Consider the following 25,606-nt stretch of genomic DNA (forward strand, 5'->3'; position numbering starts at 1 on the left):
TAACTGTAATGGAACAGAACTTTATTCAATAGAGTGCGTCTGACCTCATTTTAAGGAGTTGCCATTCCAACATTCAGACAATGTATAATACCAGCTACTGGCAGGGTCAACACCAATGATGTCACTGGGTTTGATTTAGTGCATTGCTAAACTTGAGGGCCAGTTGCACAATCCTGATGTTTGGCAAGAGTGCTCTCACTAAAGTAGAAGAGAGGTGGAAGTGGCTATTGTAGAAAGCACATACAAGTCCACGTGAATCCAATGGAATGGTAAATATAGTCTAATGAAAGGTCATCAGCTCCAAGTGGTTCTTTCAACCAATGCTGACCAATTCACTGAGGAATTCTAGCATATTTTCAAAAATTTCTAGTACCAAGAATTTTGGTTTAAGTTGCTGCTAATTTTTAGTTCTGCGCAAATAAACTTCATTTGGATTGCAGAAATCTGGTAATTATATTTAATTTATACTTAACATTTTTTTCATCCTCAGGGGTTTCCCACAACCTGGCTCTCAGTCATTATTAATTCAGCTAAAATATTCTATTTAAGCACACAATCACTTGAATCTGATCATAGTAACAAATTATGAAAGTCCAGATTTACTTACCTAAATGCCCAGATCCAATAAAACCCAAGATATTTTTAAACCTTGCCTGTGTTGTGCCCGAGGCTCTTTCAGCAAAAATTTTATCTTTTAAATTACTTTTACACAAACAGATCTTGGTTCACAACTTAACCACATTCAGTTGCTACAACTAAACAACTGTTGTCAAAGTCAATCACTGAACTGGAGCAGGTAACGACATCAAATCTATTTGCCTAAAATGAACTCTTAAGGAAAACGAAAAACAAAACTACCAAAGATTAACACAGACATCTGAATCACTTAACACTGCATGTATTTATGCAGCAAGAAGCATCAAGAATTATTGTTTGTAAGGGTTTATTTTAAGCTGGTATTACTTAACCCTACCACTATACGCATGCCCGAAACAAAAAAGAGCATTTTCTAAACAACAGAAAGGTGTAGCATAAATTCACAATGATGCTAACACAGGACAAGAGGTTCCAATTATGTAGACAACTTATTGAATAATCATAAAGATAAGGATCTGGACTGAGCCTAAAATCAAATGTTGTGGATAACAGTCTTTTGAATTGGTTGTTGAGAATGCAATAACTAAAGGCAATCAATAAAAATTAACTATACTAAGCAGAGTCATTTTGCATAACAAGAAGGGGAATTAGTTGAGAGTTATTGTAGCAGGTCAAAGTGAAATATTCTTTAATAAAAGTGTTCAGTAACAGGCATATTCAAGTCAAACGGTGGATGAACAACCTAATTTTCTATCCAGATTTGGTCTGTAAGATAGCTTGCACTAAACATCACCATTAAAAAGCAATGTTTGGGTATACTCCTGATGATGGGGAGAATAACCAATAGGCTTTCCAATAGAGATTCCAATAGGCTATACGTGGACAAGAATAATAATCATCAATAAATTATGAATGGAAAATTATCTACCGCAGGGATGGCCAACCTATGGCGCATGCGCCAACAGTGGCACATTGGATGATCAGAAGTGGCGCACTGCACCCCAGTGATAATAATAAAAAAGTAAGCCTACTCATGCAAAAAATATTAACCAAAAACCGATTTGTAGAAAAATCTAACAGGAATTCAAGTAGCTTAAGAGCTAGAAATGTGTTTTACTGAAAATAAATCTAAAACTTAATTATTTTTTTTAGCAATTTTATTATTTCGTGCACATCTTTTGGCCAATGGTCTTCTTTCACATTGATCTGTTTTCAATTTTAAAAATGTTCAATGAGTCAAAATAGGAAAGGAGGACTTTTGTTCTGCAGTCGTTCCATAACTGTTCAATACACATTTGGTACTTGTCTCATCCTGAGGCACCAAGCACCTGCACCAGTGGTGCATCGCAAGTTTTTGCCAGTCAGTTTACAATTGACACTTGTGTGCTACAGGGTTGTGCTTTGTTCATCCTTTGTGAACATTTGCAGTTTTGTACTTTTTCGAAAACTAAGCCTTGTTTTTACATGCAGTTACCCATCACAGTGCAAAAGAAAAGCAGAAAGTGATAGTAAGCACAAATTCAATGAACAGAGGGAAAATGTGTTCTTACTTATAGCGGGTCTGTCAGGAAAACCATTGAGCATTGTTTGTGAAAACACTTTCTCACATAATAGAAGACATGATCTTAATTGACACTAAAACACAACATCAGACTGAAATCAAAGGAAGACGGAAGCTAGTGCTTGGGTCTGAGTTACGGAAAGAATATGTGATTAAGAAAAAGGAAGAAATCAAAAGAAGACAAAATATATTTGTTAAAAGTCTCATTAAGAAACATTTATCTTGTTTTTATATTACATCAATATATCATGCAAAAATGCTAAATATGTCTATTAACATTTTTACGAGAATTGAATGGGCGTACAAGAGTTGTACAGCGCATCTGAACTCGTGCGTGAAAAAACTGATGTGGAATGTAAAAGGTTGGCCACCCCTGATCTACTGTCTGTTCATTCAGATAGAAGTAGAATGGAAGTCAGCGCAGCATGATCTCAACCTGCTCAGGAACACAAGATCATTGTCATTTCGGAAAAAGAATGAAATCCCAAGACTGTCAAAACAAATATAAAGCTCCAGGGGTCAAAAATAATTTAGTCACCACCTGTGCATCTGTTACATGAACTTAACTCCATTTTATTGCGTGGTCAACTTTCTGCAGAATGGAAGGCTTGCTAATGATCTAACACAGCAACTACAACTTAACTTTAGGGGCCAGAGCTGTATATTAGCTGCACTCAAATATGCAACAGTCCAGAATTCAGAATTTATTAGATTTAGGGTTTTTTTTAAAGTATCTCACTAAATTATAATTGACCAAATTGGCAGTTTCTAATTGCTTCGCTTTCACCTCAATTATCCCTTTTAGATCACTCTTTACAATGTTTTAAGCTTCCAAAATGTGCAATTGACTGAAATCATGCAAGAGGCCATTAATTTAGCAATGCTATATGTAACAAAATCTGACAAGATGTACAAGATCTCATCAACAAATTCAACATAAACCTGCTTTAAATGGACTTTGCTTAACAAAAACACATGGAAAATGTAATTAGAAGCTCACTGGATTCAGTCAATAAATGTTGGGTTGCAGGAGTTAACTGCTAACCTTGAATTGTTGGAGATAAATTTAAATAGTTAAGACCCAACACCATGTACCCTCCACCTCCTCCAAACCCAAAAGCTTTTGTAGAGTTCATGATAATGTATAATGTATAATTGCCAAATCAAGCTAGTCTTGTTACAGTGGGAACCTTCGACGCTCAAACTAACTACTGCTATCATTAATACTGTTTTGTTATGTGACAGTAGAGAGAGAAACAAAGAAAAACTGGTGGTTACATTCCACTAAGCTTTCAGAACGAGGTTATTTCATAGCTGTATATTTGTTTGCCAAGGAACATAATGCAAGTATATAACACATTGACATCTGCTGAGAAGGCTGCTTACAGAGAAATGAAAATTGTGTATACTCCAGATCTAAGAGCAGTATAAAATCTTGCCTTTGTTACAAGTTTCTCTTCTACTGCAGAAATGGAAGATCCTGATCCCAGCACCAATCATTGCTTTGGTGAAAAAAATATACTAGAATGGTGTTGGGATGATTGCTTTCAGCTATGTGGAGACAAAGGAGCTGGGATTCTTCCACTTGCAACAAATATCAGAAGAGTTTCAAAAGTGCAAGCTCATAATGGATTGGGCAAAAAGTGTTTCCATCAGAGTCAGAGTAACCGACGATGGGAACAAGCCTTTCGGCCCAATTGGTCCATGCTGACCATACCAAACTTCCTGAGAGTCCCGGCTGCCAGTATTAAGCCCATTACCCTCCAAGCCCTCCTCTGCATGGTAACTACCTCAAAAACAGTTATTGTCAACCTTATTCAAAGCCACCGGGAGCTTAGAAAATTCTATAATGTCACACCTTATTCTCCTGTGTTCCAGGGAATAAAGATCCTGAGTGGCCAACCTCTAACCATAACTCAGTCCCTCCAGCGAGGCAACAATCTCATTAATCTCTTCTGCACCATCTCCAGCTTGACTATCTTTTCTATAACCGAATACAAAACTTCAAGTGTGGCCACACTATTGACTTATATAACTGGTCGCCTCACTACAGGAAGGATGTAGAAACCATAGAAAGGGTGCAGAGGAGATTTACAAGGATGTTGCCTGGATTGGGAAGCATGTCTTATGAGAATAGGTTGAGTGAACTTGGCCTTTTCTCCTTGGAGCGACGGAGGATGAGAGGTGACTTGATAGAGGTGTACCAGATGATGAGAGGCATTGATCAGATGATCAGAGGCTTTTTCCCAGGGCTGAAATGGTTGCCACAAGAGGACACAAGTTTAAGGTGCTGGGGAGAAGGTACAGAGGAGATGTCAGGGTTAAGTTTTTTTACTCAGAGTGGTGAATATCTGGAATGGGCTGCCAGCAACGGTGGTGGAGGCAGACACAAAAGGGCCTTTTAAGAGGGTTTTAGATAGGTACATGGAGCTTAGTAAAATAGATGGCTATAGGTAAGCCTAGTAATTTCTAAGGTAGGGACGTTCGGCACAACTTTGTGGACCAAAGGGCCTGTATTGTGCTGTAGGTTTTCTATGTATGTAACTGCAACATAGTGTACCTACTCCTCGGCTTGATGAAGGCTAGCGTGCTAGACAACTTTTTCACCGCTTTGAGTACTTGCCCGGCCACTCTCAACAAACTGTGCAATTGGTCTTTTATTCCTTAACACTTGGCCAGTGCATTGCCATTCATTCCAGTCTTATCATGGCTTTACTATCCCAAATGCATCACCTCACTCTTGTCCAAGTTGTAGTCTATATGCCATTCCTCAGCCCAGCTCCCTAACTCATCAAGATATCTCTGTAATTCATTGTAACCTACTTCACTATCAAAAAGAGTGCATCCCGCCTCCCCATGTATAATCAGCAAACTTGACTATCTTGCTAGCTGTGTATTCCAGCTATTAGAAGCACGTCACAGACAGGACCATGGCATGCTACACTGAATCCTAGGTCCAACCTAACCTCCTTCATGGTCAAATTCTGGTCTGCATGAACTGAAATAAGGGGAGGGGAAATTTAAGCACAAATCTACGAGTTACACATCTAACTAAAGTCAAAAGGAAATTCAGAAAAACGTACTAAAAGCTATCCATATTTTTCAAAAACATTGCAGTTAGTGACAGTGAGTGATCAGCCCAGGTGAGGACTGGTCCCTGCTTTTTAATGTTGGGCAAGTTTACCTTGTTTGGCATCAACTGGATATCCAATTCCTACTTCAAATTATCAGCATCACCTCCCCAGTATTTTCAATGGTTCTGTTAATGCAACAGGCATCCAAGTGAACTGGGTACTGAAGATTCTTGATCAGTCAGGGCTTGAAGGGATATGGGGAGAAGGCAGGAGGTTGGGGCTAAGAGGGAAAACAGATCAACCATGATGAAATGGCAGAGCAGACTCAAGGGCCAAATTGCCCAATTCTGCTCCTATATCTTATGGTCTTAACACCTGTTCCTTTCTAAAGATGCTGTGATTGAATTAGAGATTCCCAGCTCTGCCTCTATGGGCTTTATTTAAAAAAAATAAAACAGGGAACTGGTGCCCCACATTAAAATCCAATGGCACAGTTAACATTTGTTTCAGATACAGACTGTCCTGTACAAACAATACTGGACAGTTAGCAACCCAATTTTGCAAATGTGTCTAAAGGATACAACAAGAATGGTATTATTTGTAAACTGAGATTTTAAAAACTATCAGTCTTGTTTTTCTTCTTTCTGCTGGTCATGCCCAACACCACACACAGTTTATTTAACAGTATAAACATTACTCAAATGAGCTGACACTCTGAATGACACACACTTTTATTGATGCTGCTTGTGGAAGCATGATTACACCTCTGTGGGCCATATTACTCCGAAAGCTGTGTTTCACATAAAAGCTGGAAGAGTTGAGCAATGGCAACTTTCACCCTATGAAGAACACAGCAAACAGCTGATCCTAACTCTATTCATCTGTGCTGGAAAGCATGTACAAGTGTTCAGTAAAGAGCCTTTGGAGATGGTATTCTAAATACTATGCTTCTTTCTGCCATGTTTTCATGAGCAAACTTAGCAGTGACCTGGGATTTAATCTAGGCTCTAACTGAACAAAAATCAGCAGTTTTTCTAGGGGCAAATGAACAAGAATACAAGATCATAAGATATATGTGCAGAATTAGGCCATTCGGGCCATTGTGTCTGCTCTGCCATTTATCATGACTGATCCAGTTTTCCTCTCAGCCCAGATTTCCTGCCTTCTCCATATATTCTTTTATGCCCTGACCAATCAAGCATTTATCAACTTCTGCTTTAAATATACAAAAAGACTGCCTCCACAGCTGCCTGTGGCAACAAATACCACAGATTCACCACTCTCTAGCTTAAGATATCCCTAATCTCCGATCTAAAAGGATGCCCCTCTATTTTGAGGTTGTGCCCTCTGATTTTAGACACTCCCACCATAGTAAACATCCTCTCCATATCCACTCTATCAAGACCTTTTATCATTTGATAGATTTCAATGAGGTCATCCCTCATTCTTCTAAATTCCGGTGAATACAGGCCCAGAGCCATCAAAACAATCTTCACATGACAAGCCGTTTAATTCTGGAATCATTTTCATGAAATTCCTTTGAACCTTCTCCAGATTCAGCATATCCTTCTGGGATAAGGGGCCCAAAACTGCACACAATACTCCAAGTGAGGCCTCACTATTGCTTTATAAAGTCTCAACATTAGGTCCTTATTTTTATATTCCAGTCCTCTTAAAAGGAATGCTAACTTCTCATTAGCCTTCCTCACCGCAGACTCAACCTGCAAATTAATCTTTAGGACTCCCAACTATCTGTGCGCCCCAGATTTTTGTATTTTATCTCCATTTAGAAAAAGTCAACCCTTTCATTTCTTCTACCAAAGTGCAAGACCATACGCTTCCTGACACTGCATTCCATCTGCCACTACATTGCTCATTCTCCAAATTTGTCTAAGTCCTTCTTTTGAGTAGTGATTTCTGTATTCTGCAAGGTCAAATTCCCATTACACAAATGGTGAAAAAGCAGGGATTGCTTGTATTTGAACCTGGTTAAGGTAGGAACTGTGCATAGGGATGGCAGATATAGTAGGATGGGGAAGGAAACTCACTAAAATGTTTGCTGTGAAGCATCAGATCAACTGGAAGGAGTTTATCAAGAATTAGGGTTATGTAAAGGTTACATAACTGTTATAGGTAACTTCAGTTTCAAGCTACTGCTCATAGAGTGAGGGATCGTGAAGTGGATTCAATAGTGCTGGTTATAATATTAAATTAGAAATAATTTGTCAAGGAACTCAAATAGGAACACTAATCGGCAATTAGGACACTATAGTGTTACGCTTGTGCCCCAACTCTGAGGGGCCGAAGGGTACAAAGTAGCCCCCTCCTTTTTGAGAATCGCAAGATCGCTATTAACTCAGGTCAGGAGACCCAGGAAATGAGAGAAAGTCACGCAGAATCCACAGGGGGTTTGGAATGTCCTGGCCCCTCAGCAATACAAAGCCATGGGAAACGGCCATTGTCTCTTGGAGACGGAACTGTGCATTGAGTACTGTACTATTTATTTGAAGCTCTCAGGGGAATGACCAAAGTGAGCTGGGTTGAGGGATGGCACCATCCCAACCTGATTGACATCTGAGACCCCTATAAAAGAGGTCTGGATAAAAGAGGGTCTGGGGAACAACCCCTTTAGACGCACCAGGAGAAACTCTAAAAATCCCGTGACAGCGTTTAATAGTGACAGCCGATGGGGCCCACGTGCGTCCTTTCCGGCTGCCTGGGATTGGCGGGACTGACCACGGAAGACGGCTTAGCTAAAAGGAAAAAGACACCAACGACATTTCGAAGGATCGACATCATAAAAAGGAAAAACTCTGGCTAGTTCCAAAATCTCTCTCTCTCGACTCCAACCAAAGGCTGCAGCTTGAACGAACTAACAGTGACTTTTATATTTCCATCCGACAATACATTATCCCCTAGACAACGATACAGCTATTTCTTATTATTATTATACCTGCGCTTTTAGATTTAGTATTGATGACATATATTATCTGTATGTTTGCATTGATATTTTTGTGTATTTTTATCAATACTGTTAAAAATAGTACCGTCAGACTTCAACGGACCTCTCTATCTTTGCTGGTAAGTGACCCAGTTACGGGGTACGTAACAATAGACAATGACCATAAACAAAAAGCAGAGGAGGCCTTGTTCAAAAATAGCACTGAAGTGCAGAACTATTTCATATCAAGAAAGCAATTGGATACATTAAAAGCATTCAACTTTTGATCACTTATTTCGAGTTACAAGAAGTGAACTGAGGAAACTGGACCACAGTATTGCTGCAGAAGGAATGAGTAAAAGAAATGCACTTTCTGTGTAAAAAGTGCAGATAAAGACATCCAGTGTGATGAATAGTAAGGGAAAGGTCAACATGAAATTATACAGTGTAAAACAATAAAACTAAAGCCAACTTAATGACCTGAAACAAACTTAACCAAATAGAGATGGCATGACACTAATTAAATTTTGCAAATAGAAAATAAGCTTTGCATAGCAATCAAGTACTTTCAACCACCTCCAAAATATATACATAGTATGCAAGGATATAAAACTTGGAAGAGAAAGATAACAAAATATAGGCCAGTGATCCCAACCTGCTCTGATTAAAACAATCAGCTGGCATCCTGAATGAGTTACTGAAACATTGGTGCAAAGTTAAAGTTAAGAGTATGGAAACATGCCCTTCTACCAACCCTCAAAGCCACAAAATTAACAGTTCGGTGGAAGATTGATTTTGTTCTGCAGAAATAACAGATCTTAAGGATACTCTCACTTCACAGTTCCTATTCTGTTTCCCTGAATGTGTGAATTAAATGTTGTTAAAAATAATAGATAAAGTCTGAACAATTCCAAGTGACACTAACTCTTTGAGAGCTTGTGTCTGTACCAGTTAACCACCATAAGTTTGTTAAATATTTGTTACTAGTGGCTGGATTCTTTTTGGCCTTAGGCACAGTGGAATGAGAACAAAAGAAAATCAAATAGTTTGCCTGTCTCTGCATCTCACTATGCGTGTGGATTGAACCCCTATTTGTTGAGGCACCTTTCGCTTGGTTCTTGGGGTGTCACCTAGACCAGGGGTCACCAATCTTTTTTGCACCGTGGACCAGTTTAATATTGACAATATTCTTACGGACCGGCCAACAGTTGGGGATGATGGTGGGGGTGTTAATCGTGACCGGAATATAGGTGATAAGTCAACTATAAGTCACTTATAAGTGGCTAATACACTCAATTTTGTTTCTAAAAAGGTTTATCTAATGAATTTAATATTAAACACACAGCGCATATATGAGTCACATGAATATAGTTATAAGTCAGTTATAGCTCACTTATAAGTCAAAAGCATCATAACATTTTAAGTAACATTTGGATGTTAAACACACAGCGCATATTTTCCTCGTATGAACATATAAAAATCATTGTAACACACCAATATCGCTGAATCAGTGGGAGCCCTGGCCTTGTTTCCCTGCAACAAGATGGTCCCATCCAGGGGTGATGGGAGACAACGATACTCGAAGGGGTTCCTTATGTCCAGTCTATTCTGCAATTTAGTTTTTGTGGCTCTCAACACTTGCTTCTGACCTGCTTGCTCATGTTTTTTTCACTCAAAACTCAATGGGTTTGTCTTTAAGTGCAGGGTGCTTAGACAAGGTGCCGAAGCAGTTTTGAGGGCTTCATTGCCTCATTAGACAGCCTCTGGGCCCAAACTCCAGCCTCCTGCCTGCCCGCCACCTTGGCCAGGTGCGGCTGGTTGTGGGTGGGGTGAGAGGACAAGGTAAGGGCCATAGGTCCCCTTGCTGGGGCCGCGGTGGTCGCAGTCTGGAGAGCAAGGGGAGCCTGCCCCCCCCCCCACCACCCCCTGTAGGTAGGTAGGTAGGATCTATCGGTCGACAAAAGTTTGGCTCAAGGGATAACTTTCAGTAGATCGCAGCGAGGTAGCTGCTCTGCTACTTACGAAACCCTAAGCCCGAATTAGGTCGTGTGCAAATATTTTAGTACCGGATTCCCCACAAACAGTCAGTATGCTAAACAAGTTTAGAGGTGGCGCCCATCAGTCCGCGTTCCAGGCCAGTAGCAATGGCACTTCTCGCCGCCAACGAGGCGGCCAGTTACCCGAGGCCGACCAGTGATCCCTGGCGCAAGGGTATTACTGCGTTGAGGCGACTGATGACCTCGCGTGCATTCAAGTTCAACAATGGGCATGGTGGGGAATAAGGAAAGGTGCAGCTGACTCATATCGTTTCATATTGCCAAATCATATCGTTTCCTTGGTTGTTGGGGACAACTGACCTAGACTGAGGGATTGTGATCATCGGTGCCTAGGGTGATTACAGTGTGGTTTCACAAGTCGGAATTTGGAGTTCCCCTGACAAAAGCAGCAACCGAGTCATCCGACAACATCAACAATCAAGTGGACACTAAGAATCATGTGCGCTGACATTTTTGTAGCTTACAATGTAGTATTTAGTGTGACTTACTTGAGCTTTCTATTTTATGTTAATAAATTAGGTTTTAAGTTACAGGCAGTCCCCGGGTTATGAACGAGTTCCTTTCCTGAGCCTGTCTTTAAGTCGGATTTGTATGTAAGTCAGAACTAGTACATCTGGTATTACTTAGTGACAGTTAATCAAACATTTGTCTTAGTATATAGTATATATTTTACCTTTCTATGCATATAAAACACTTAAGAAACGTATGTATTCCAATAATTAAACCACTGCGTTGCTTAGTAATAATTGTAGCTTTCATCAGGGAAGGGCCTTTCAATTGCTCCATTATTCTCACTTTATCCTTTAAAATTGTTCCAATCGTTGACCGACTGTAGCCTAATCCTTTTCCAATGACCGATAACGTTTCACCTCTTTCCAAATGCTTTATTATTTCCACTTTATTTTCAATCGTGATCATTTCCCGACAATGGAACAGAAACACTGTGGACGGCAGGTCCCGAGCTCTGCTGGCTCCTGAGGACCACCGCACTGACTTCCCGGATCCTAGAGTCCACCGCACTGAGACAGGTTAAATGGGACAAGCTAAGCTGGGTTTGGGTATTTGATCTTCCACAATATTCCACATGGGAATTTAAACTGGAGGTGACAGTATTTTTTTTTAAAACCAAGTCCAGTTGCAAGCTCGACATCAACCTGGTACAGATGGAGAGTGCGCTCGGGAGCAGTCTGTCACTGGATCGAACTCGGAAACCTCCATACTCAAGCCCGGCGCTGATCGCACTGCGCCACCAGCCGAATGGGTCAGGGTGAATCTTGCTAAGAAAAATTTAAGCCAAATACAAAGTTAAACACACAAAACAGCGTTAACGGCAATGACTTAAAATGGCAGATGGCATCACAATCCGACTTAAAATGGCAGACAGCATTCTCCTTCCTTGGTTCGTAAATACAAGTTGTTCATAAGAAGGATGGTTGTAACTTGGGGACTACCTGTATTTTGTTGTGCTTGTAGGCTTATTACCACATTTCCTGCACAATCGAATTGTTTGTGTCTTTTAGGCCTGATCAACATAGCCTACTACATCGTAGGAACCTGGAAACTAAGAGCTTAAAGGTAATTCAGAAAATGGTGGTTGAAGTACACTGGCTATAATCCCAAAGAATAGCAGAACTGGTGCAACAGACTATATGTCTTAATACTAGTCCTATTTCTTATATTCAGAAGCAATTAATTCATGAGGTTAGAAGAAATCAACTTAGTGTATACACCAGGCATAAACAGAACATTGACTAGAAGTAAATTCTAAAGGCAACAACTGGAATAATATTCAGCTCATTGGCATTAGATCAACTAACTGGAACACAGCTCACAATCTGGGCATGGACCCAGAAACAAAATTAATCTGCACTTTAACAATGAACTTGAGTAATGGTTAACAGTTCAAGTTATAGGAAAATTGCACAGCAAATTTTGAGGGACCTGGATCGTCATAACAATTGGATTGAACACAAACACAACTATGGCAATTCTATCAAAGAAAACCAAACTAAATGGAACAGATCTCAACACAAGATTTGGTAAGGGCACTGGAAACAAGCTAATATAAAATTGACATTTCAATAAAGTGCAAAGTTATTGAGATTATTTAAGCTATAACAATTTTATAATAAATTATTCATATGAAAAAATAAGTCACCTTAATAATATACAAACATCAGTGTTAACTGGCTCTAGTCTGAGTAATGTGGCAGACAGTTGAGGTCTTGCTATAAATAGAATTGTAAATGTGAAAATTGCCCTAATTATATACAACTTATTTTCATTCATCTGGATAAGGTATACAGAAATCTGGGTGTGATCTGCACTACACTGCCAAAATAAGTGTAAAAGTAGTAATGCAAACTAATACTAATTTAATTAAAACAAAAAAAAATACTTTACTTGAACACTCAAAAGCATCAGACCTTCATTCTCACCTTCTGAGTGGCGTCTTTCTTCTTCTTGTCCTCTTTTTTCCTTTTCTTTTCTTCCATTAACTGTTCTTCCTTTTCTTCTTCCTTCTCTCTGTAATGCAATAGACCAGTTACTTGCTCAGTAAATAGAATATTAAAATTAGAAGTGCAAGAAACAAAGGTTGGAAATAAAACAAAATTATCAAAACCTCTGTAGACTCTGAGAAGCCAACTAACTTTAAGTTACTTAGATGTTTCCTTTCTGCAGTGAGTAGCAGTTAATAGTTGCTTGTGTGGAAACAACACGACTTTAATAGCCATCTAATTAAGTCAGTGATTTCTTTACAATTCTTTGTAATTTTTTTTAAAAAAGAACAAGGAGTGAAAGCTTGCAAAAAAAAAAGTCCATTCTTGTAGTTCAATTGGAATTACAATTTCTAGTACAAGGTCACCCATAATATAGCTCAAGATCATCTGCACTGATTTCCTTTGGCTTCCATCTGCTGTTCCATATGCATCTGACTTCAATAAAAAAAAACATGCATACCTGTGGGTGCAACAGGAGCAGTTACTACCCGTTAACCATAAAGGCTCTTGAACCAGAGGGGAAACTTCACTCAACTCACCACTAAGCTGATACAAATATCTATATGGGATCACTTTTAAGGACTTTACAACATGTGTTCTTGATATTTAGTGCCTATTATTTATTACTTTCCTTTTTTTGTATTTGAATGGTTTGGCCCCTTTTGCACATTAATGGTTTGTCTGTCTTTGTTGTGTACAGCCTTTCATTGAATCTATTGTGTTTCTTTGTATTTACTTTGAATGCCCACAAGAAAGTGAATCTCAGTGCAGTATATTGGGACATATACAACGGCAAGAAAAAGTTTGTGAACTCTTTGCAATTACTTGGTTTTCTACATTAATTACTCAAAATATGGCCGATCTTCATCTAAGTCACAATAATAGACAAAACACAATTTGCCTAACTAATAACACACAAACAATTGTTCTTTTCTCCCACATCTTTAATGAACACATTGTTTAATCATTCACAGTTCAGGCTGGAAAATATATGTGAACCCTTTCTTTTTTCAATCTTTTTATTGATTTTTTAAAAAAGTGTGTATTCAAACAAGGAGAATATCTTGGTATATGTCAATAGCAGTACAATATTAGAATCATACATAGTGATGATCTACTTGTATAAATTTGATATAGAATGTATAATTCTTTTATTAATTTATGAAGAAAGGAAGAACTATTAGAAATTTTTATAAAAGGAAAAAAAAACTATTCTAAACAGAAAAAAAGGACTGGGCTGTCCATCTTGAGAGAAAAGCCAAGAGAGAGAATCTGATCAAATCCAAAATTCTGAAAAAAATAACTGGAAGAGAATCAGTACAAAAATCAGATCATATGAAAATATTGAATAAAAGGTCGCCAGATTTCTTCAAATTTAAAGGATGTATCCAATGTCCGACTTCTTATTAAACAGGACAATCCATTTAAGTAAAATGGCTTTCCTAGCCAATAAGGGTGAAAAGGCTATGATCTGCTGAACGGAAGCAGGAATATATCCTGCTTCCAATGGAATAATCCCAAACATAGCTATAAATAAGTTTGGTTGTAAATCCAGATCCAGCACTGTAGATAAGGTTTTAAAAACATCTTTCTGAAAATTCTCCAACTTTATGCAAGACCAAAACATGAGTTAAAGTGGCCACCTGAGTATTACATCTATCACAAGTAGGACTAACATTGGAAAAAATGCGGGCTAATTTATCCTTTGACATATGTGCCCAATGCACTACCCTGAACTGTATCAAGGAATAACAGGCACAAATAGATGAAGTATTTACCAGATGAAAAGTTTTATTCCATTTATTATTTGAAAATATCTCTTGAAATTCCAATTCCCAGGCAGCTTTAACTTTATCGCTAGATATCATTCGTAAATTCAATAACCATTTATAAACTGTAGCTATTGATCCTTTTTGGAGTGGTTTAACCTGGAAGAGGATATATATTATATTAGATGGATAAGTGGAGGGATAACTTGGAAGCAAAGTACGTGAAAAAATTCCTATTTTGTAAATATCTAAAAAAAATTGTACATTGGATAAGTCAAATTTATCTGCTATCTGAGTAAAAGACATTAAACACGCCTCTATAAACAAATCTGAAAAAGTTATTATACCTTTGGTTTTCCAAATTAAAAAAGCCTGTTTTAAAAAATAGTTATAATATATTTTACTAGAAAGGACAAAATTATTTAATTCAAAAAATCTGTGAAACTGAAACCAAGTTCTTAATGTATGTTTAATAATAGGATTAAGGTCTTGTCTACCAAATTTAGAGAGCAGAAAAGGAAGAGGAGCTCCCAGTAAAGAGGCTGAGGAATACCCCTTCACCGAGTTTTTCTCCAATTCCACCCATAAAGGACAGTCATACATGTCTGAATAATGAATCCAACAAGTAATATATTAATATATGTGAACCCTTGTAATTAATAACTGGTAGAACCTCCTTTAGCAGCAATAACCACCATCAAACATTTCCTGCCACTGTTGATCAGACTTGCACAATGGTGAGGAGGAATTTTAGACCATTCCTCCATACAAAACTGCTTCAGTTCATCAATATTTCTGGAATACCTTGCATAACAGCCTCTTTCAGGTCATGCCACACCTTATCATTTGGATTGTGATTTGGCCAATTTGAAACCATTCTTTTTAAATTATTCATTTGTTGATTTACTCGTGTATTTCGGATCACTGTCTTGTTGCATCAACCAACTTCTATTAAGCTTCAGGTGACGAAACACTACTCTGACATTCTCCTGTAAAATGTCTTGATACAATTTCGAAGTCACTGTTCCCTCAAGCTGTCCAGTTCCTGAGGCAGCAAAGCAGCCCCAAACTAAGATGCTCCTTCCACTATACTTTACTGTTGGACGAGTTTTTGGTATTGTTGTGCAGTGCCCCTTTTCCTCCAGCACTTTTGTGCATTTTTGGAAAAAGTTCAAGTTTTGTCTCATCTGTTCACAGAACATTGTCCCAGAAGTGCCGTGGAACATCCAGGTGGTCTTTTTGCAAACTTCAGACATACAGCAATGTCTTTTTATTTTGAGAGCAGTAGCATCCTCCATAGTGTCCTTCCAGGAACACCATTCTAGTTCAGTATTTTTGCTGCAGTGTGGACAAGAACAGAGACTTTAGCAAGCTCACGGCATAATCTTTGCAGTATGAGTAGCAACAGGGAGAATTGAATTGACTTTATTATTTACATCCTTCAAATACATGAGGTGTAAAAATCTTTACATTACGTCTCCGTTCAAATGAGCAATGTGCAATCATAGTAATTTATAATAATTATGTACAGCAGGATAGGCAATATAACATGGAAATACAGAAGCGTCAACATGAATTAAACAGTCTGATGGTCTGGTGGAAGCAGCTGTCCCAGAGCCTGTTGGCCCTGGCTTTTATGCTGTGGTACTGTTTCCCAGCTGGAAAAGTTTATGGTTGGGGTGACTCAGGTCTCCAATGATCCTTTGCGCCCTTTTTATACACCTGTCCTTGTAAATGGAGAGCAGCAACAGTACTGAGTTTCCTCTATTTGTATACAATTCCATTACTGTGAACTGATGCAACACTCAGATTTTTTGAGATGCTTTTGTAGCCTTTTCCAGCTACCAGGTCCTCTGAAAGTTGTTTTGATTAAGGCATGGTGTATTTAAACAGATCTTTCTTGATAAGAGCAGGCTCTGTCAGTAACCTTACTTTCGTTTGTGTGCTATTAGTTTAGGCAGATTGTGTTTGTCTATTATTGTGACTTAGAAGATCAGACCACATTTTGTGAGTAATTAATATGGAAAACCAGGCAATTGCAAAGGGTTCACAAAGTTTTTCTTGCAAATGTACATACTTTGATCAACTATGTATATTTGTATTTCTGATTATGAATAGGATAAACAGTCAGTAGCCACTTTTATTAGGTATAGGAGTGGAACAGAGTATGGTCTTCTGCATACCACTGTTGTAACTCAGTTGTTTGAGTTACTGTCACTTTCCTGTCATCTTGAACCAGTCTGGCCATTCACCCCTGACTTCTCCAATTAAAAAGGCACTTGCACCCACAGCACTGAAGCTTGCTGCAGGTTTATTTTTCACAGTATTCTCAGTAAAATCTAGAGACTGTTGTGCTTGAAAATCCTAGGTGGTCAGCAGTTTCTAGGATACTCAAACCACCCCGTCTAGCACCAACAATCATTCCATACTCAATGTCGCTTAGATCATGTTTCTTCTCCATTCTGATGTTTGGTTTGAACAGCAACTGAACCTCTTGACTATGTCTGCATGCTTTTATGCATTGAGCAGAGTTGACTGGCTAGTTAGATATTTGTATTAACAAGTGTATCTAATAAAATAGCCAATGAGTACAATTTTGGCTTGGATATCCAAAATTTTATTCAAAATAGTATGAAATTGGGGCAAGGCAAAGTGTTATTAAGCAGGAGCTTGGAAGTCAAAGTTGGGAATAGCTGTTTTATTGGGCAAGTCCACATTTGACTTGCGGGAGTCATTTAAAGAGCAGCTGCCCAGAGTTCAGGACAGACACTTTCCAGTAAGGAGCAAGGAACAGGTGGTAAGGTTAAAAAAAAAATCACACTGGATGACAAGGTTATAAATCTAGTTAGAAAGAAAAAGGAAGCATATGTAATGGTTTAGGAAGCTGAATCAGGTAGGGCCTTTGAGGAATATAAAGAAAGCTGGAGGGCCTAAAAACAAAAATCGACATGAAATATCCTTGGTAAGTCAAGTTAAAGTATCCCCAGGAATTTTTATGCACACTAAAAACAAGATGGTGAGTACAGGGGGTACGTATAAAAGGAGGAAATTATGCTTGGATAAAATACCTAAAGAACAGTTTGCATCAGTATTCAGTGAGGAGGAGGAGGATACTAATATTAGTATTGGGTACTCTAATATGCTAGGATATTTTGAGATCAAGGAGATGTTGTTGGGTCTCTTGAAAAGAAGCAAGGTGCATAAATCCCAAGACCCTGAGAGGACTTACCTCAGGTTATGAGAGAAGCAACAGAGGAGACTACTCGGGCCGAAGGCCCGATGTCTATGAATCCACTGGAGGCTGCAGACCTATAGCTGGTGAATCTTGGAGTTGGAGGATTGTCTGGGTATGCAAGTGGGAGGATGGGGCTTGTTTTGCCGTTGTTATATTTTTGGTGGTGTTGTGTTGTTGCTTGTGTCCTACTGCTGAACATTGTTCACCTGCTATGTTGGCATCAGAATGCGTGGAAAACTTGAGACCTGCCCCCAGCACTTCCTTAGGTTGTGTGGGTTGTTACTACAAAAGTTGCATTTCACTGTAAGTTCCAATATTCACATGATAAATGAAAAATGAATCTGAAATCAGTATTGTATTCTCTCTAACCATAGGTAATGTTGTGAAGAACTGGAGATTAACCAATGTAGTTCCTTAAAGGAGGGAAATAAATCAGGATAATCTGGGAAATTATAGGCAAGTGAGCCACACAACAGTATTAGGGAAGTTACTGCAGAGGATTCTGTTGCATTTGGAAGAACATAGACTAATTTACAACAGTCAGTATGGCACTGTGCAGGGCAGTTCATGTCTTATAAACGTAATTGAGGTTCTGTTTTGAAAGGTGATTGAGAGGGTAGGATAGTGGATGCTGTATACATAGTTTTATTGATAAGGTCCCTCACGGCAGGTTGATTAGGATGCTTGGGGTCCATGGTGAATTGGTAGCCTGGATTCAGAATTGGCTTGTCCAAAAAAAGACAGTAAGTAGTGGTGGAAGGATTTTATTTTGACTGAAGGTCTGCGACTAAGTGCTGTTCCAAAGGAATGAATACTGGGACCAAGATGTAGGTGAGCTTGCAGTCGACAGAAAAAATACTGGAGTTTAGGACAGTGCAAATGGTTATCAAAGCATACAACAGGATAATGATCAGTTGTAGTATTGGATGGAGAAATGATAGGATTTGAGTTTAATTCAGGCAAGTATGAAGTATTGCACTTCAGGAGGTTAAGAATAATGGGAAGGTATAGAGTCAGAGAAGTACAGCACAGAAACAGGCCCATCAACCCATCTAGTCTGCGCCAAAACTATTTAAACTGCCAACTCCCATCGACCTGCAGCAGGACCATAGCCCTCCATACTACTACTATCCATGTACCTATCCAAACTTCTCTTAAAGGATGAAGTCAAGCTCACATGCACCACTTGTACTGGCAGCTCGTTCCACACTCTCATGACCCACTGGGCGAGGAATTATTCCCTATGTTCCCCTCAAACTTCTCACCTTTCAAACTTAATCCATGAACCTCTGATTGTCATCCTACCCAGCCTCAGTGGAAAAAGCCTGCATGTATATACCCCCTTATAATTCTGTATACCTCTCTCAAATCTCCTCTCAATCTTCTTCATTCTAAAGAATACAATCCTAACCTATTCAATCTTCCCTATAACTCACGTCCTCTAACATGGCAATATCCTTGTAAATTTTCTCTGTACTCTTACAACCTTGTTTACATCTTTCCTGCAGGTAGATGACAAAGACTGTACACAACATTCCAAATTAGGCCCTACTAAAATTATACAATTTCACTATGACATCCCATCTCCTTAATGCAAGATAATCAACAGCACTGACTCACAGTTGGATTTCTGGTTCCAACTCCATTCTTCTCTGAAAGTGGTAAATAGATAGTGGTAAAGGGGGCAGATGGCAAACTGCCTTCATCACTTGGGACATAGAGTGCAAGAGTCAGGAAGTCATGTTACAGTTATATAAAGCTTTGGTTAGGCCTCATTTGTAGCACTGCATACAGTTCTGGTTGCTCCGTAACAGGAAGGATGTGGATGTTTTGGAGAGGTTGATGGAGCGGATACAAACTTCGATTATTTACTCTGGAACATCAGAGGCTGAAGAGAATCCTTAGAGGTTTATAAAATTATGAGGAGCACAAGTAGACAGCCGGTTATCGTTCTCCCAGGGTCGAAATGTCAAATACAAAAGGACATAGTTATAAGGTGCGAGGGAAAGAGTTTAAAGGGGATGTTCAAAGCAGGAGTTATTTTAATTGTTTTGAGAAACTGGGTGTGGTAGGTCCCTAGCACACACTAACAGGGGTAGTAGTGGAAGCAAATATTACAGTGGCATTCAAAAGGTTTTTAGATAGGCACATGGAAAACACAGGAAATTGAGGGATATTGATCATGTGCAGGCAAAAGGGCTAGTTTAAGTTAGTTTCATGCTTGGTACAGACAAACTCCAAAGAGCATTTTTCTATGATGTTCTCTTCTATCCTTCAAGGCAACCACAGCCTCTTTGTGGTTTGGAGGCTTGCATGCCTCAATGACCCAGAGAGCTATGTTGGCTGGAATCACGGCTTTATGCTTTGGCCCTTGGTAGGGTAACCATACAGGTTAAAGTGTTGAGGCCAGACTAAGAGTGGTCAACTGTTTCTCCAGGTTTGGAGGTTCAGCTCGGAGCCAACACCTTGACCGGTCAAACAAAACCTTTTGTAGAACCCTTCTACGTCTGTGTGTGATGGTATTCCTGAATCTCTACCCAGGACTTGTATGGCTGACAATAGTGAAAACCAAGAGAAAGCTACTGGTACAATGAAGGAAGTCCGGAATACTGTCAAGACCAAGACCAAAATTGGCTTCATGGCCAAGGTTGGAGAACCTTCCCTGCTGCCTTAAACACCAGCGGTGTAACAGGCAGTTAATAATAAGTACCCCATTGTTAGAACCATTGCTGAATTAGTGCAGAATCATTTATTTCACAAATTGTTCAAGAGGTTCTAATTCACTGACACAGAACCTATGGTCCACTGGCCAATTCCAGTCTATAGGTTATTTTGATTGCCTCATTTCCAGAAATACTTTGAATTCCCTAATCAAAAAAATTAAGTAAATTATCATATTACACAAATCAAACTGTTATAAGAATTAAAACAAAAATACAAACACATTTGTTAATTCATTTCCCCCCCCAGAAGTCCTACATTAAACTTGTCCACTCAAAGATGAGTCATGGCCAAAATGCATCCTATTATTTAACTTACTCCAAGCTTTATTATTTTGGTTCCCAAAGCAGCAACTTCCATCATCTCACAATTCCTAAAGGTGTTCTAAGTAAATGACCTAAAATTGTCACTATTCAGGGGTCACACAAGAGAGGGAGAAACTTACGAATTGAAGGAAGATGTACATAGCTCTGTTCTAATCCCCTTCACCATCAAAACATGCTTTCTGATAAGTATATTATGTCTAGTGATACAGGTCATCAAGACGTTGCTGTTATTGTGACTGCTTAGCAAATGTGAGCTGGTATTATGCTGTGAAATCCCCATTCAGCTTCTAGGCACTGAGCTACAAGGTTAAAAAAACAACATACTCATATACTCATTGAAATCCGTCCTTCAATTATATCAAAGGCATAACTACTACAATCCAATTTGCTGTGACTGCTTAGCATTTCTAAAACTATTTGACTTTCATCTGTCAAGAGAAGTTTAGGATTCAATCGGTGACTACAAGTAAGTTGTTGAACTTTCTTCAATACTGTGTTCAAGAAGCTCGGTTGTTTGGTTGGGCAAGGTTGTTGCTAGCCTAAGCTGTTAAGCAGCTTCCAGCTCACAGAAGCAACACCATAGGATACATTAGCAAATCTTTTAAAAAGCCTTCATCTCTAATGTAACATCTAAAACACTTCTGGGGAAAAAAACATACGAAATGGACATTTTGTTCACTATGCACGGAAAGTTTCAGAATAATGTACAATGAGTTATTGTTCTTCCACCTCCATACGCCCTATCCCTATCCAGTTAAGATTTACAAAAAGACAGCTTGTTTTCTGTTTCTAGTGGATATGAGCAAAATTAATTTAGGAAGTTTTAAACTGATGCAAGGGAGTGTGACTCCAAGCTGAAAACAGACCTTAATTCAGTACGAATTGACTATCAAACTCAGAAGTTCCATGAATGCATGGTGCTGAAGATGAAATGCCATACTAGTGAACCTGGATGTTTTCTGAAGTTGTGGAGGAGAAGCAAGATATTTATGATGCATTAAACGTTATCAAAGTACCCCAAGAAAAATAACACTCCATTTCCTCAGCAATGACAACCCAGAATGCAAAAATGATCAAAAACTTATTTCTTCAAACTTGACTTGGTCTTTTCACTACTTTTGAGTGAGTGAAAGTTATGGACATTGTCCTCAACTCACAATCAAGTCACACACAGCCATCTGGCTCCTGGTCTGGCTTCACTCAACTCAGCGCTGAACAGGCATCTGGGTGCTTTAACACTGACACTGCCAGCCCCGAGTACGGCACAATGGGCAGATGACCAGCGCACAAACTGAAGTAGTTTAGTGTACTTTTTGAGAGGGAAAAAAATGGAAGGGGAATACTGTTCTCAAAAGATGAGCTTTGCCATCAAAAATGAGGTAGTCTGTCACCTCCCTGTGGGGTTCGAACACCTCATGACCTTCAAGTTCAACCAGTATCGATAGAGTGAACGTATGATAGGGTCTTTTCCTTAATTTAAGTGAGACAAGAACTAACGGTTACAGGTTAAGGGTGAATGGCAAAATATTTGAGGGGACGTTGAGGGGTAACTTCTTCAGTCAGAAGGTGGTGTGAGTGTGAAATGAGCTGCTAGCAGAAGTCGTAGATGTGCATTCAAATGTCACATTTAAAAGAACCTTGGATGGGCACATGGCTGAGAGAAGTATGAACGGCTTTGATGGGGTTAGGTAGGCTGGCATGGATTAGGTAGGTAGAAGGGTCTGTTTCTATGTTCAACTGCTATGTCACTTAACCTAACCCTGAACCAGCACATTAAACCCAACCAAAGGAAATCTATACTGATCTTGAATAAAATCTCTGGCCCAGTTCTCAAGGGCTGAGAAATAAAAATGTACGTCAAAAGCAGAGAAAGCCAAGTCCAACAATCCACTTCTTGAAAAAAATGCTTACAAGTCTAGCCAGATCGCCGCTAGATTTTACCAGAGAGAAGCACAACACCTCATAGAAGTACCTGTTAGAATTATAACATCAAATGAGAAATTACAAGGTTATCTGCATCACCCATGATACGACACGTAACTATCACTATTGGACAGACCATGCCTAATCACTATAAATTGCAGTGGGAATTCAGTCTACAGTCATAATATTCATGTGATTTAACTCTCCAAAGAAATACAGGAGCAACATCCCCTACTGAACATCATTTATCCACACAATTAGGAGAACTGTTCATTCATTATGTGCTGTGTCATATGGCATGGGTGATCATGGTCTTTCCATGACCATGATTGTTCTTGATTAATTTTCCTACATAAGTGGTTTACTGTTGCCTTCTTTTGTGCAGTGTCTTTACAAGACAGGTTACCCCAGCCATTACCAAAACTCTTCAGACTGTCTGCCTGGCATCAGTGGCCGTATACCCAGGACTTGTTATATGCACTAGCTGCTCATACAACCATCCACTGGCTTCACGTGACCCTGAAGGTGCCAAACATTACTCAAGGGTGACCTACAGCCCAGTGGAGGGAATGAGCACTTCACACCTCCTTTGCATGTCCAGCCCACCTTCCAAAAATTGCAAAACAGAAATTCGCAATGAACTATATTTAAAAAACACACACAGCACAGCCTTCTGTGGTCTTAGGAAGATTAATAATTTTTTTAAAGATCAAGGCTTCACACAGCCAAAAAAAATTATGAGCCATCATCAACAATGAACTCTTTTTTCTAAAATGCTTTTGATACCTGGAACTTCTCAAAGCACTGCCACTAACAATTCATCTCCAGAAAATACTCCAAATTAATTGACAGATCAGCTGACAGAATAAGCAAACTGAAATCATTTTCTCCCAGGCCAACATCCTAATTACCCACCATCGTTTCCAATAGAGAGCTCATGTTTGTTTGCACAAACTACAGCACACTCAGGAAATGTATTCTAGTTTCCATTCTAGCACATTCTAGTTTCCATCACAGTAAAAAAAAACGAAGTGAACAGAGGAAAACTTTCCAAGATGTTCTCAAAGCCACTTTGAAAAAAGAGTAGCGCTGCATCAAGCTCGTGGGAATCCTGAGCTCTAAACATTCAAAACAGGTAAGGAGCATGCAGAGTGAGATAGAGCTAGATCGATTTCATTTACCAGGGGTGTGCAAAAGCCCAGTGAAACAGCAGAAAGAACACATCACCCTTCAAGTAGCTCTTGCCTCATCTGTGGAGGCAAAGTCTCCAAGTTTCACACTGGCTTCATCAGCCACTTCGGAACCAATAGGACTGGCTTGGAAGCACATCAACCTAATACATGGTAACTGTCCAACAAGATTGTTGTACTGGCATTCAAATGGTTTTGGTTTAAAAAGCGAGACAGCAAACTTCAATATGCCAGATATTTTTCTACTGAAGATCAACTAACAAGAGTGTCTAAGAGTTTTTACAATTTTGCCTTAAGGCTTTATCAAGAATTCTACTCAGACTAGGAAGACCGATTTTAATTAAGCAAATTGTAGTTGGATGGTTATATAGAAATGTTCGTACCAATAAAGATTTTACATTGTGAAATTACTGTCTTGGCTTGCTAATTCCATTATTTTGACATTGGACTATATATAGACTAGGTTACTGCAGACGCAGAAATTTCTGACATAACTTACAAAAAAATGTGAGAAAGGGTACACCTAATATATGGCCTGATGGAGTAACAGAAATAGAAGTAGAGGTATTAAAGTACTTCCTCTTGTTTCAGTCCAAATTAAATACTTCTAACATTACAGTATTCTTAATCTTGGGGGAAAAAAAAATACTTTGCAACTTTGGTTGTAATCGAAGTTTTTGGTCTAGCAGTAGGGGATGTTACCTTGAATCATTGATGCCGTCCCTTTGTTTATTTGTGATGCTATGCCACTTAATTGGAAGGAGACTGTTGCCAGTTTCTAACTAGCTTCAGATGTGTGCACTTCTATGGCTACACCATGCTTAGAACAAACAGTGTTTAAATAGCATCAGTTTTGTGCATATGTTCAAAAAGCAGTGATTTTGTCACTGATTATTGGCAAGAATAGGCCGTAAGACAGATCAGAATTGTTTTGCTCAGAGTTTCATGCTTTTAGGCTTGGAGATGCCAGGGACAACTGCAAGTGAAAATGAAATGATTTTACTACTTTAGGTCTAAGTTAGGAACTAATGATCGTCCTGAATATAACAATGAAAATGAAGTTTTGGAGGATGCAATCGTTGATAATATTGTATGAAGGCAGGCAATTATCTACATTAGGTGTCTGTGCTGATTTTGTTCATTTACAGTCAGTCAAAAGAATGTGCCAGTACACACAAGATGAACTCCTCTGATGATAACTATAGCATTGTAGCTGTATTAATAGTGTTCTCATTTGTTCTGTATTTCATTTAAATACATAATTTGTTACTCATTTAAACAGCAGTTTATCTTTTTTTATACCTGGTTAACTATTTCCATAAAACTTCAGCCTCTTAGTTGGGTTAAAATGTACTGGTCCCAATGTTTCCAATTAACTGAACTCCACTGTGACTGCACTCACATCGATGCTATGAAACCAGTACTACTCTATCTCATGGTTCCCAGGTTTAGATTGTGCTGAAAAACACTTCTTTGCTTGGCCTCCAACACAGTAGGCCATTGTCTGAAAAAACAAGCAGTTGCACTTACTTACAATCATTTTTAAAATGCTATCAGGATTATTATTCTCCAAATACAGCAAAGTGAAATTGAAAGGTAGAGTTCCAAAGGCGGATTTATAAGGACTCACATTATTTGAGGTCTCAGTACAGGATGCTACTTGTCCAGAAACTGGATAACATGAGGAGAATAAAAAAGCAAATTCAACAAA

General features: G+C 38.9%; 1 protein-coding gene across 6 annotated transcripts in view; it reads right to left on the reverse strand.

Moving 5' to 3' along the window:
• tnrc6ba (trinucleotide repeat containing adaptor 6Ba) overlaps positions 1–25,606 on the reverse strand; it is a 196,546-nt gene that overhangs the window by 57,366 nt on the left and 113,574 nt on the right. For 5 of the 6 annotated variants that reach the window (XM_059953568.1, XM_059953567.1, XM_059953570.1 and 2 more), the window contains one exon: positions 12,669–12,756. In XM_059953568.1, coding sequence (XP_059809551.1) covers positions 12,669–12,756 — 88 coding nt within the window. Of the gene's footprint in view, positions 1–12,668; positions 12,757–25,525; positions 25,545–25,606 lie in introns of those variants that run through there. The other variant, XM_059953571.1, reaches the window with a different exon arrangement.

This window comes from Hypanus sabinus, chromosome 29 (genome assembly GCF_030144855.1).
Source record: "Hypanus sabinus isolate sHypSab1 chromosome 29, sHypSab1.hap1, whole genome shotgun sequence".
Lineage (NCBI taxonomy): Eukaryota > Metazoa > Chordata > Chondrichthyes > Myliobatiformes > Dasyatidae > Hypanus > Hypanus sabinus.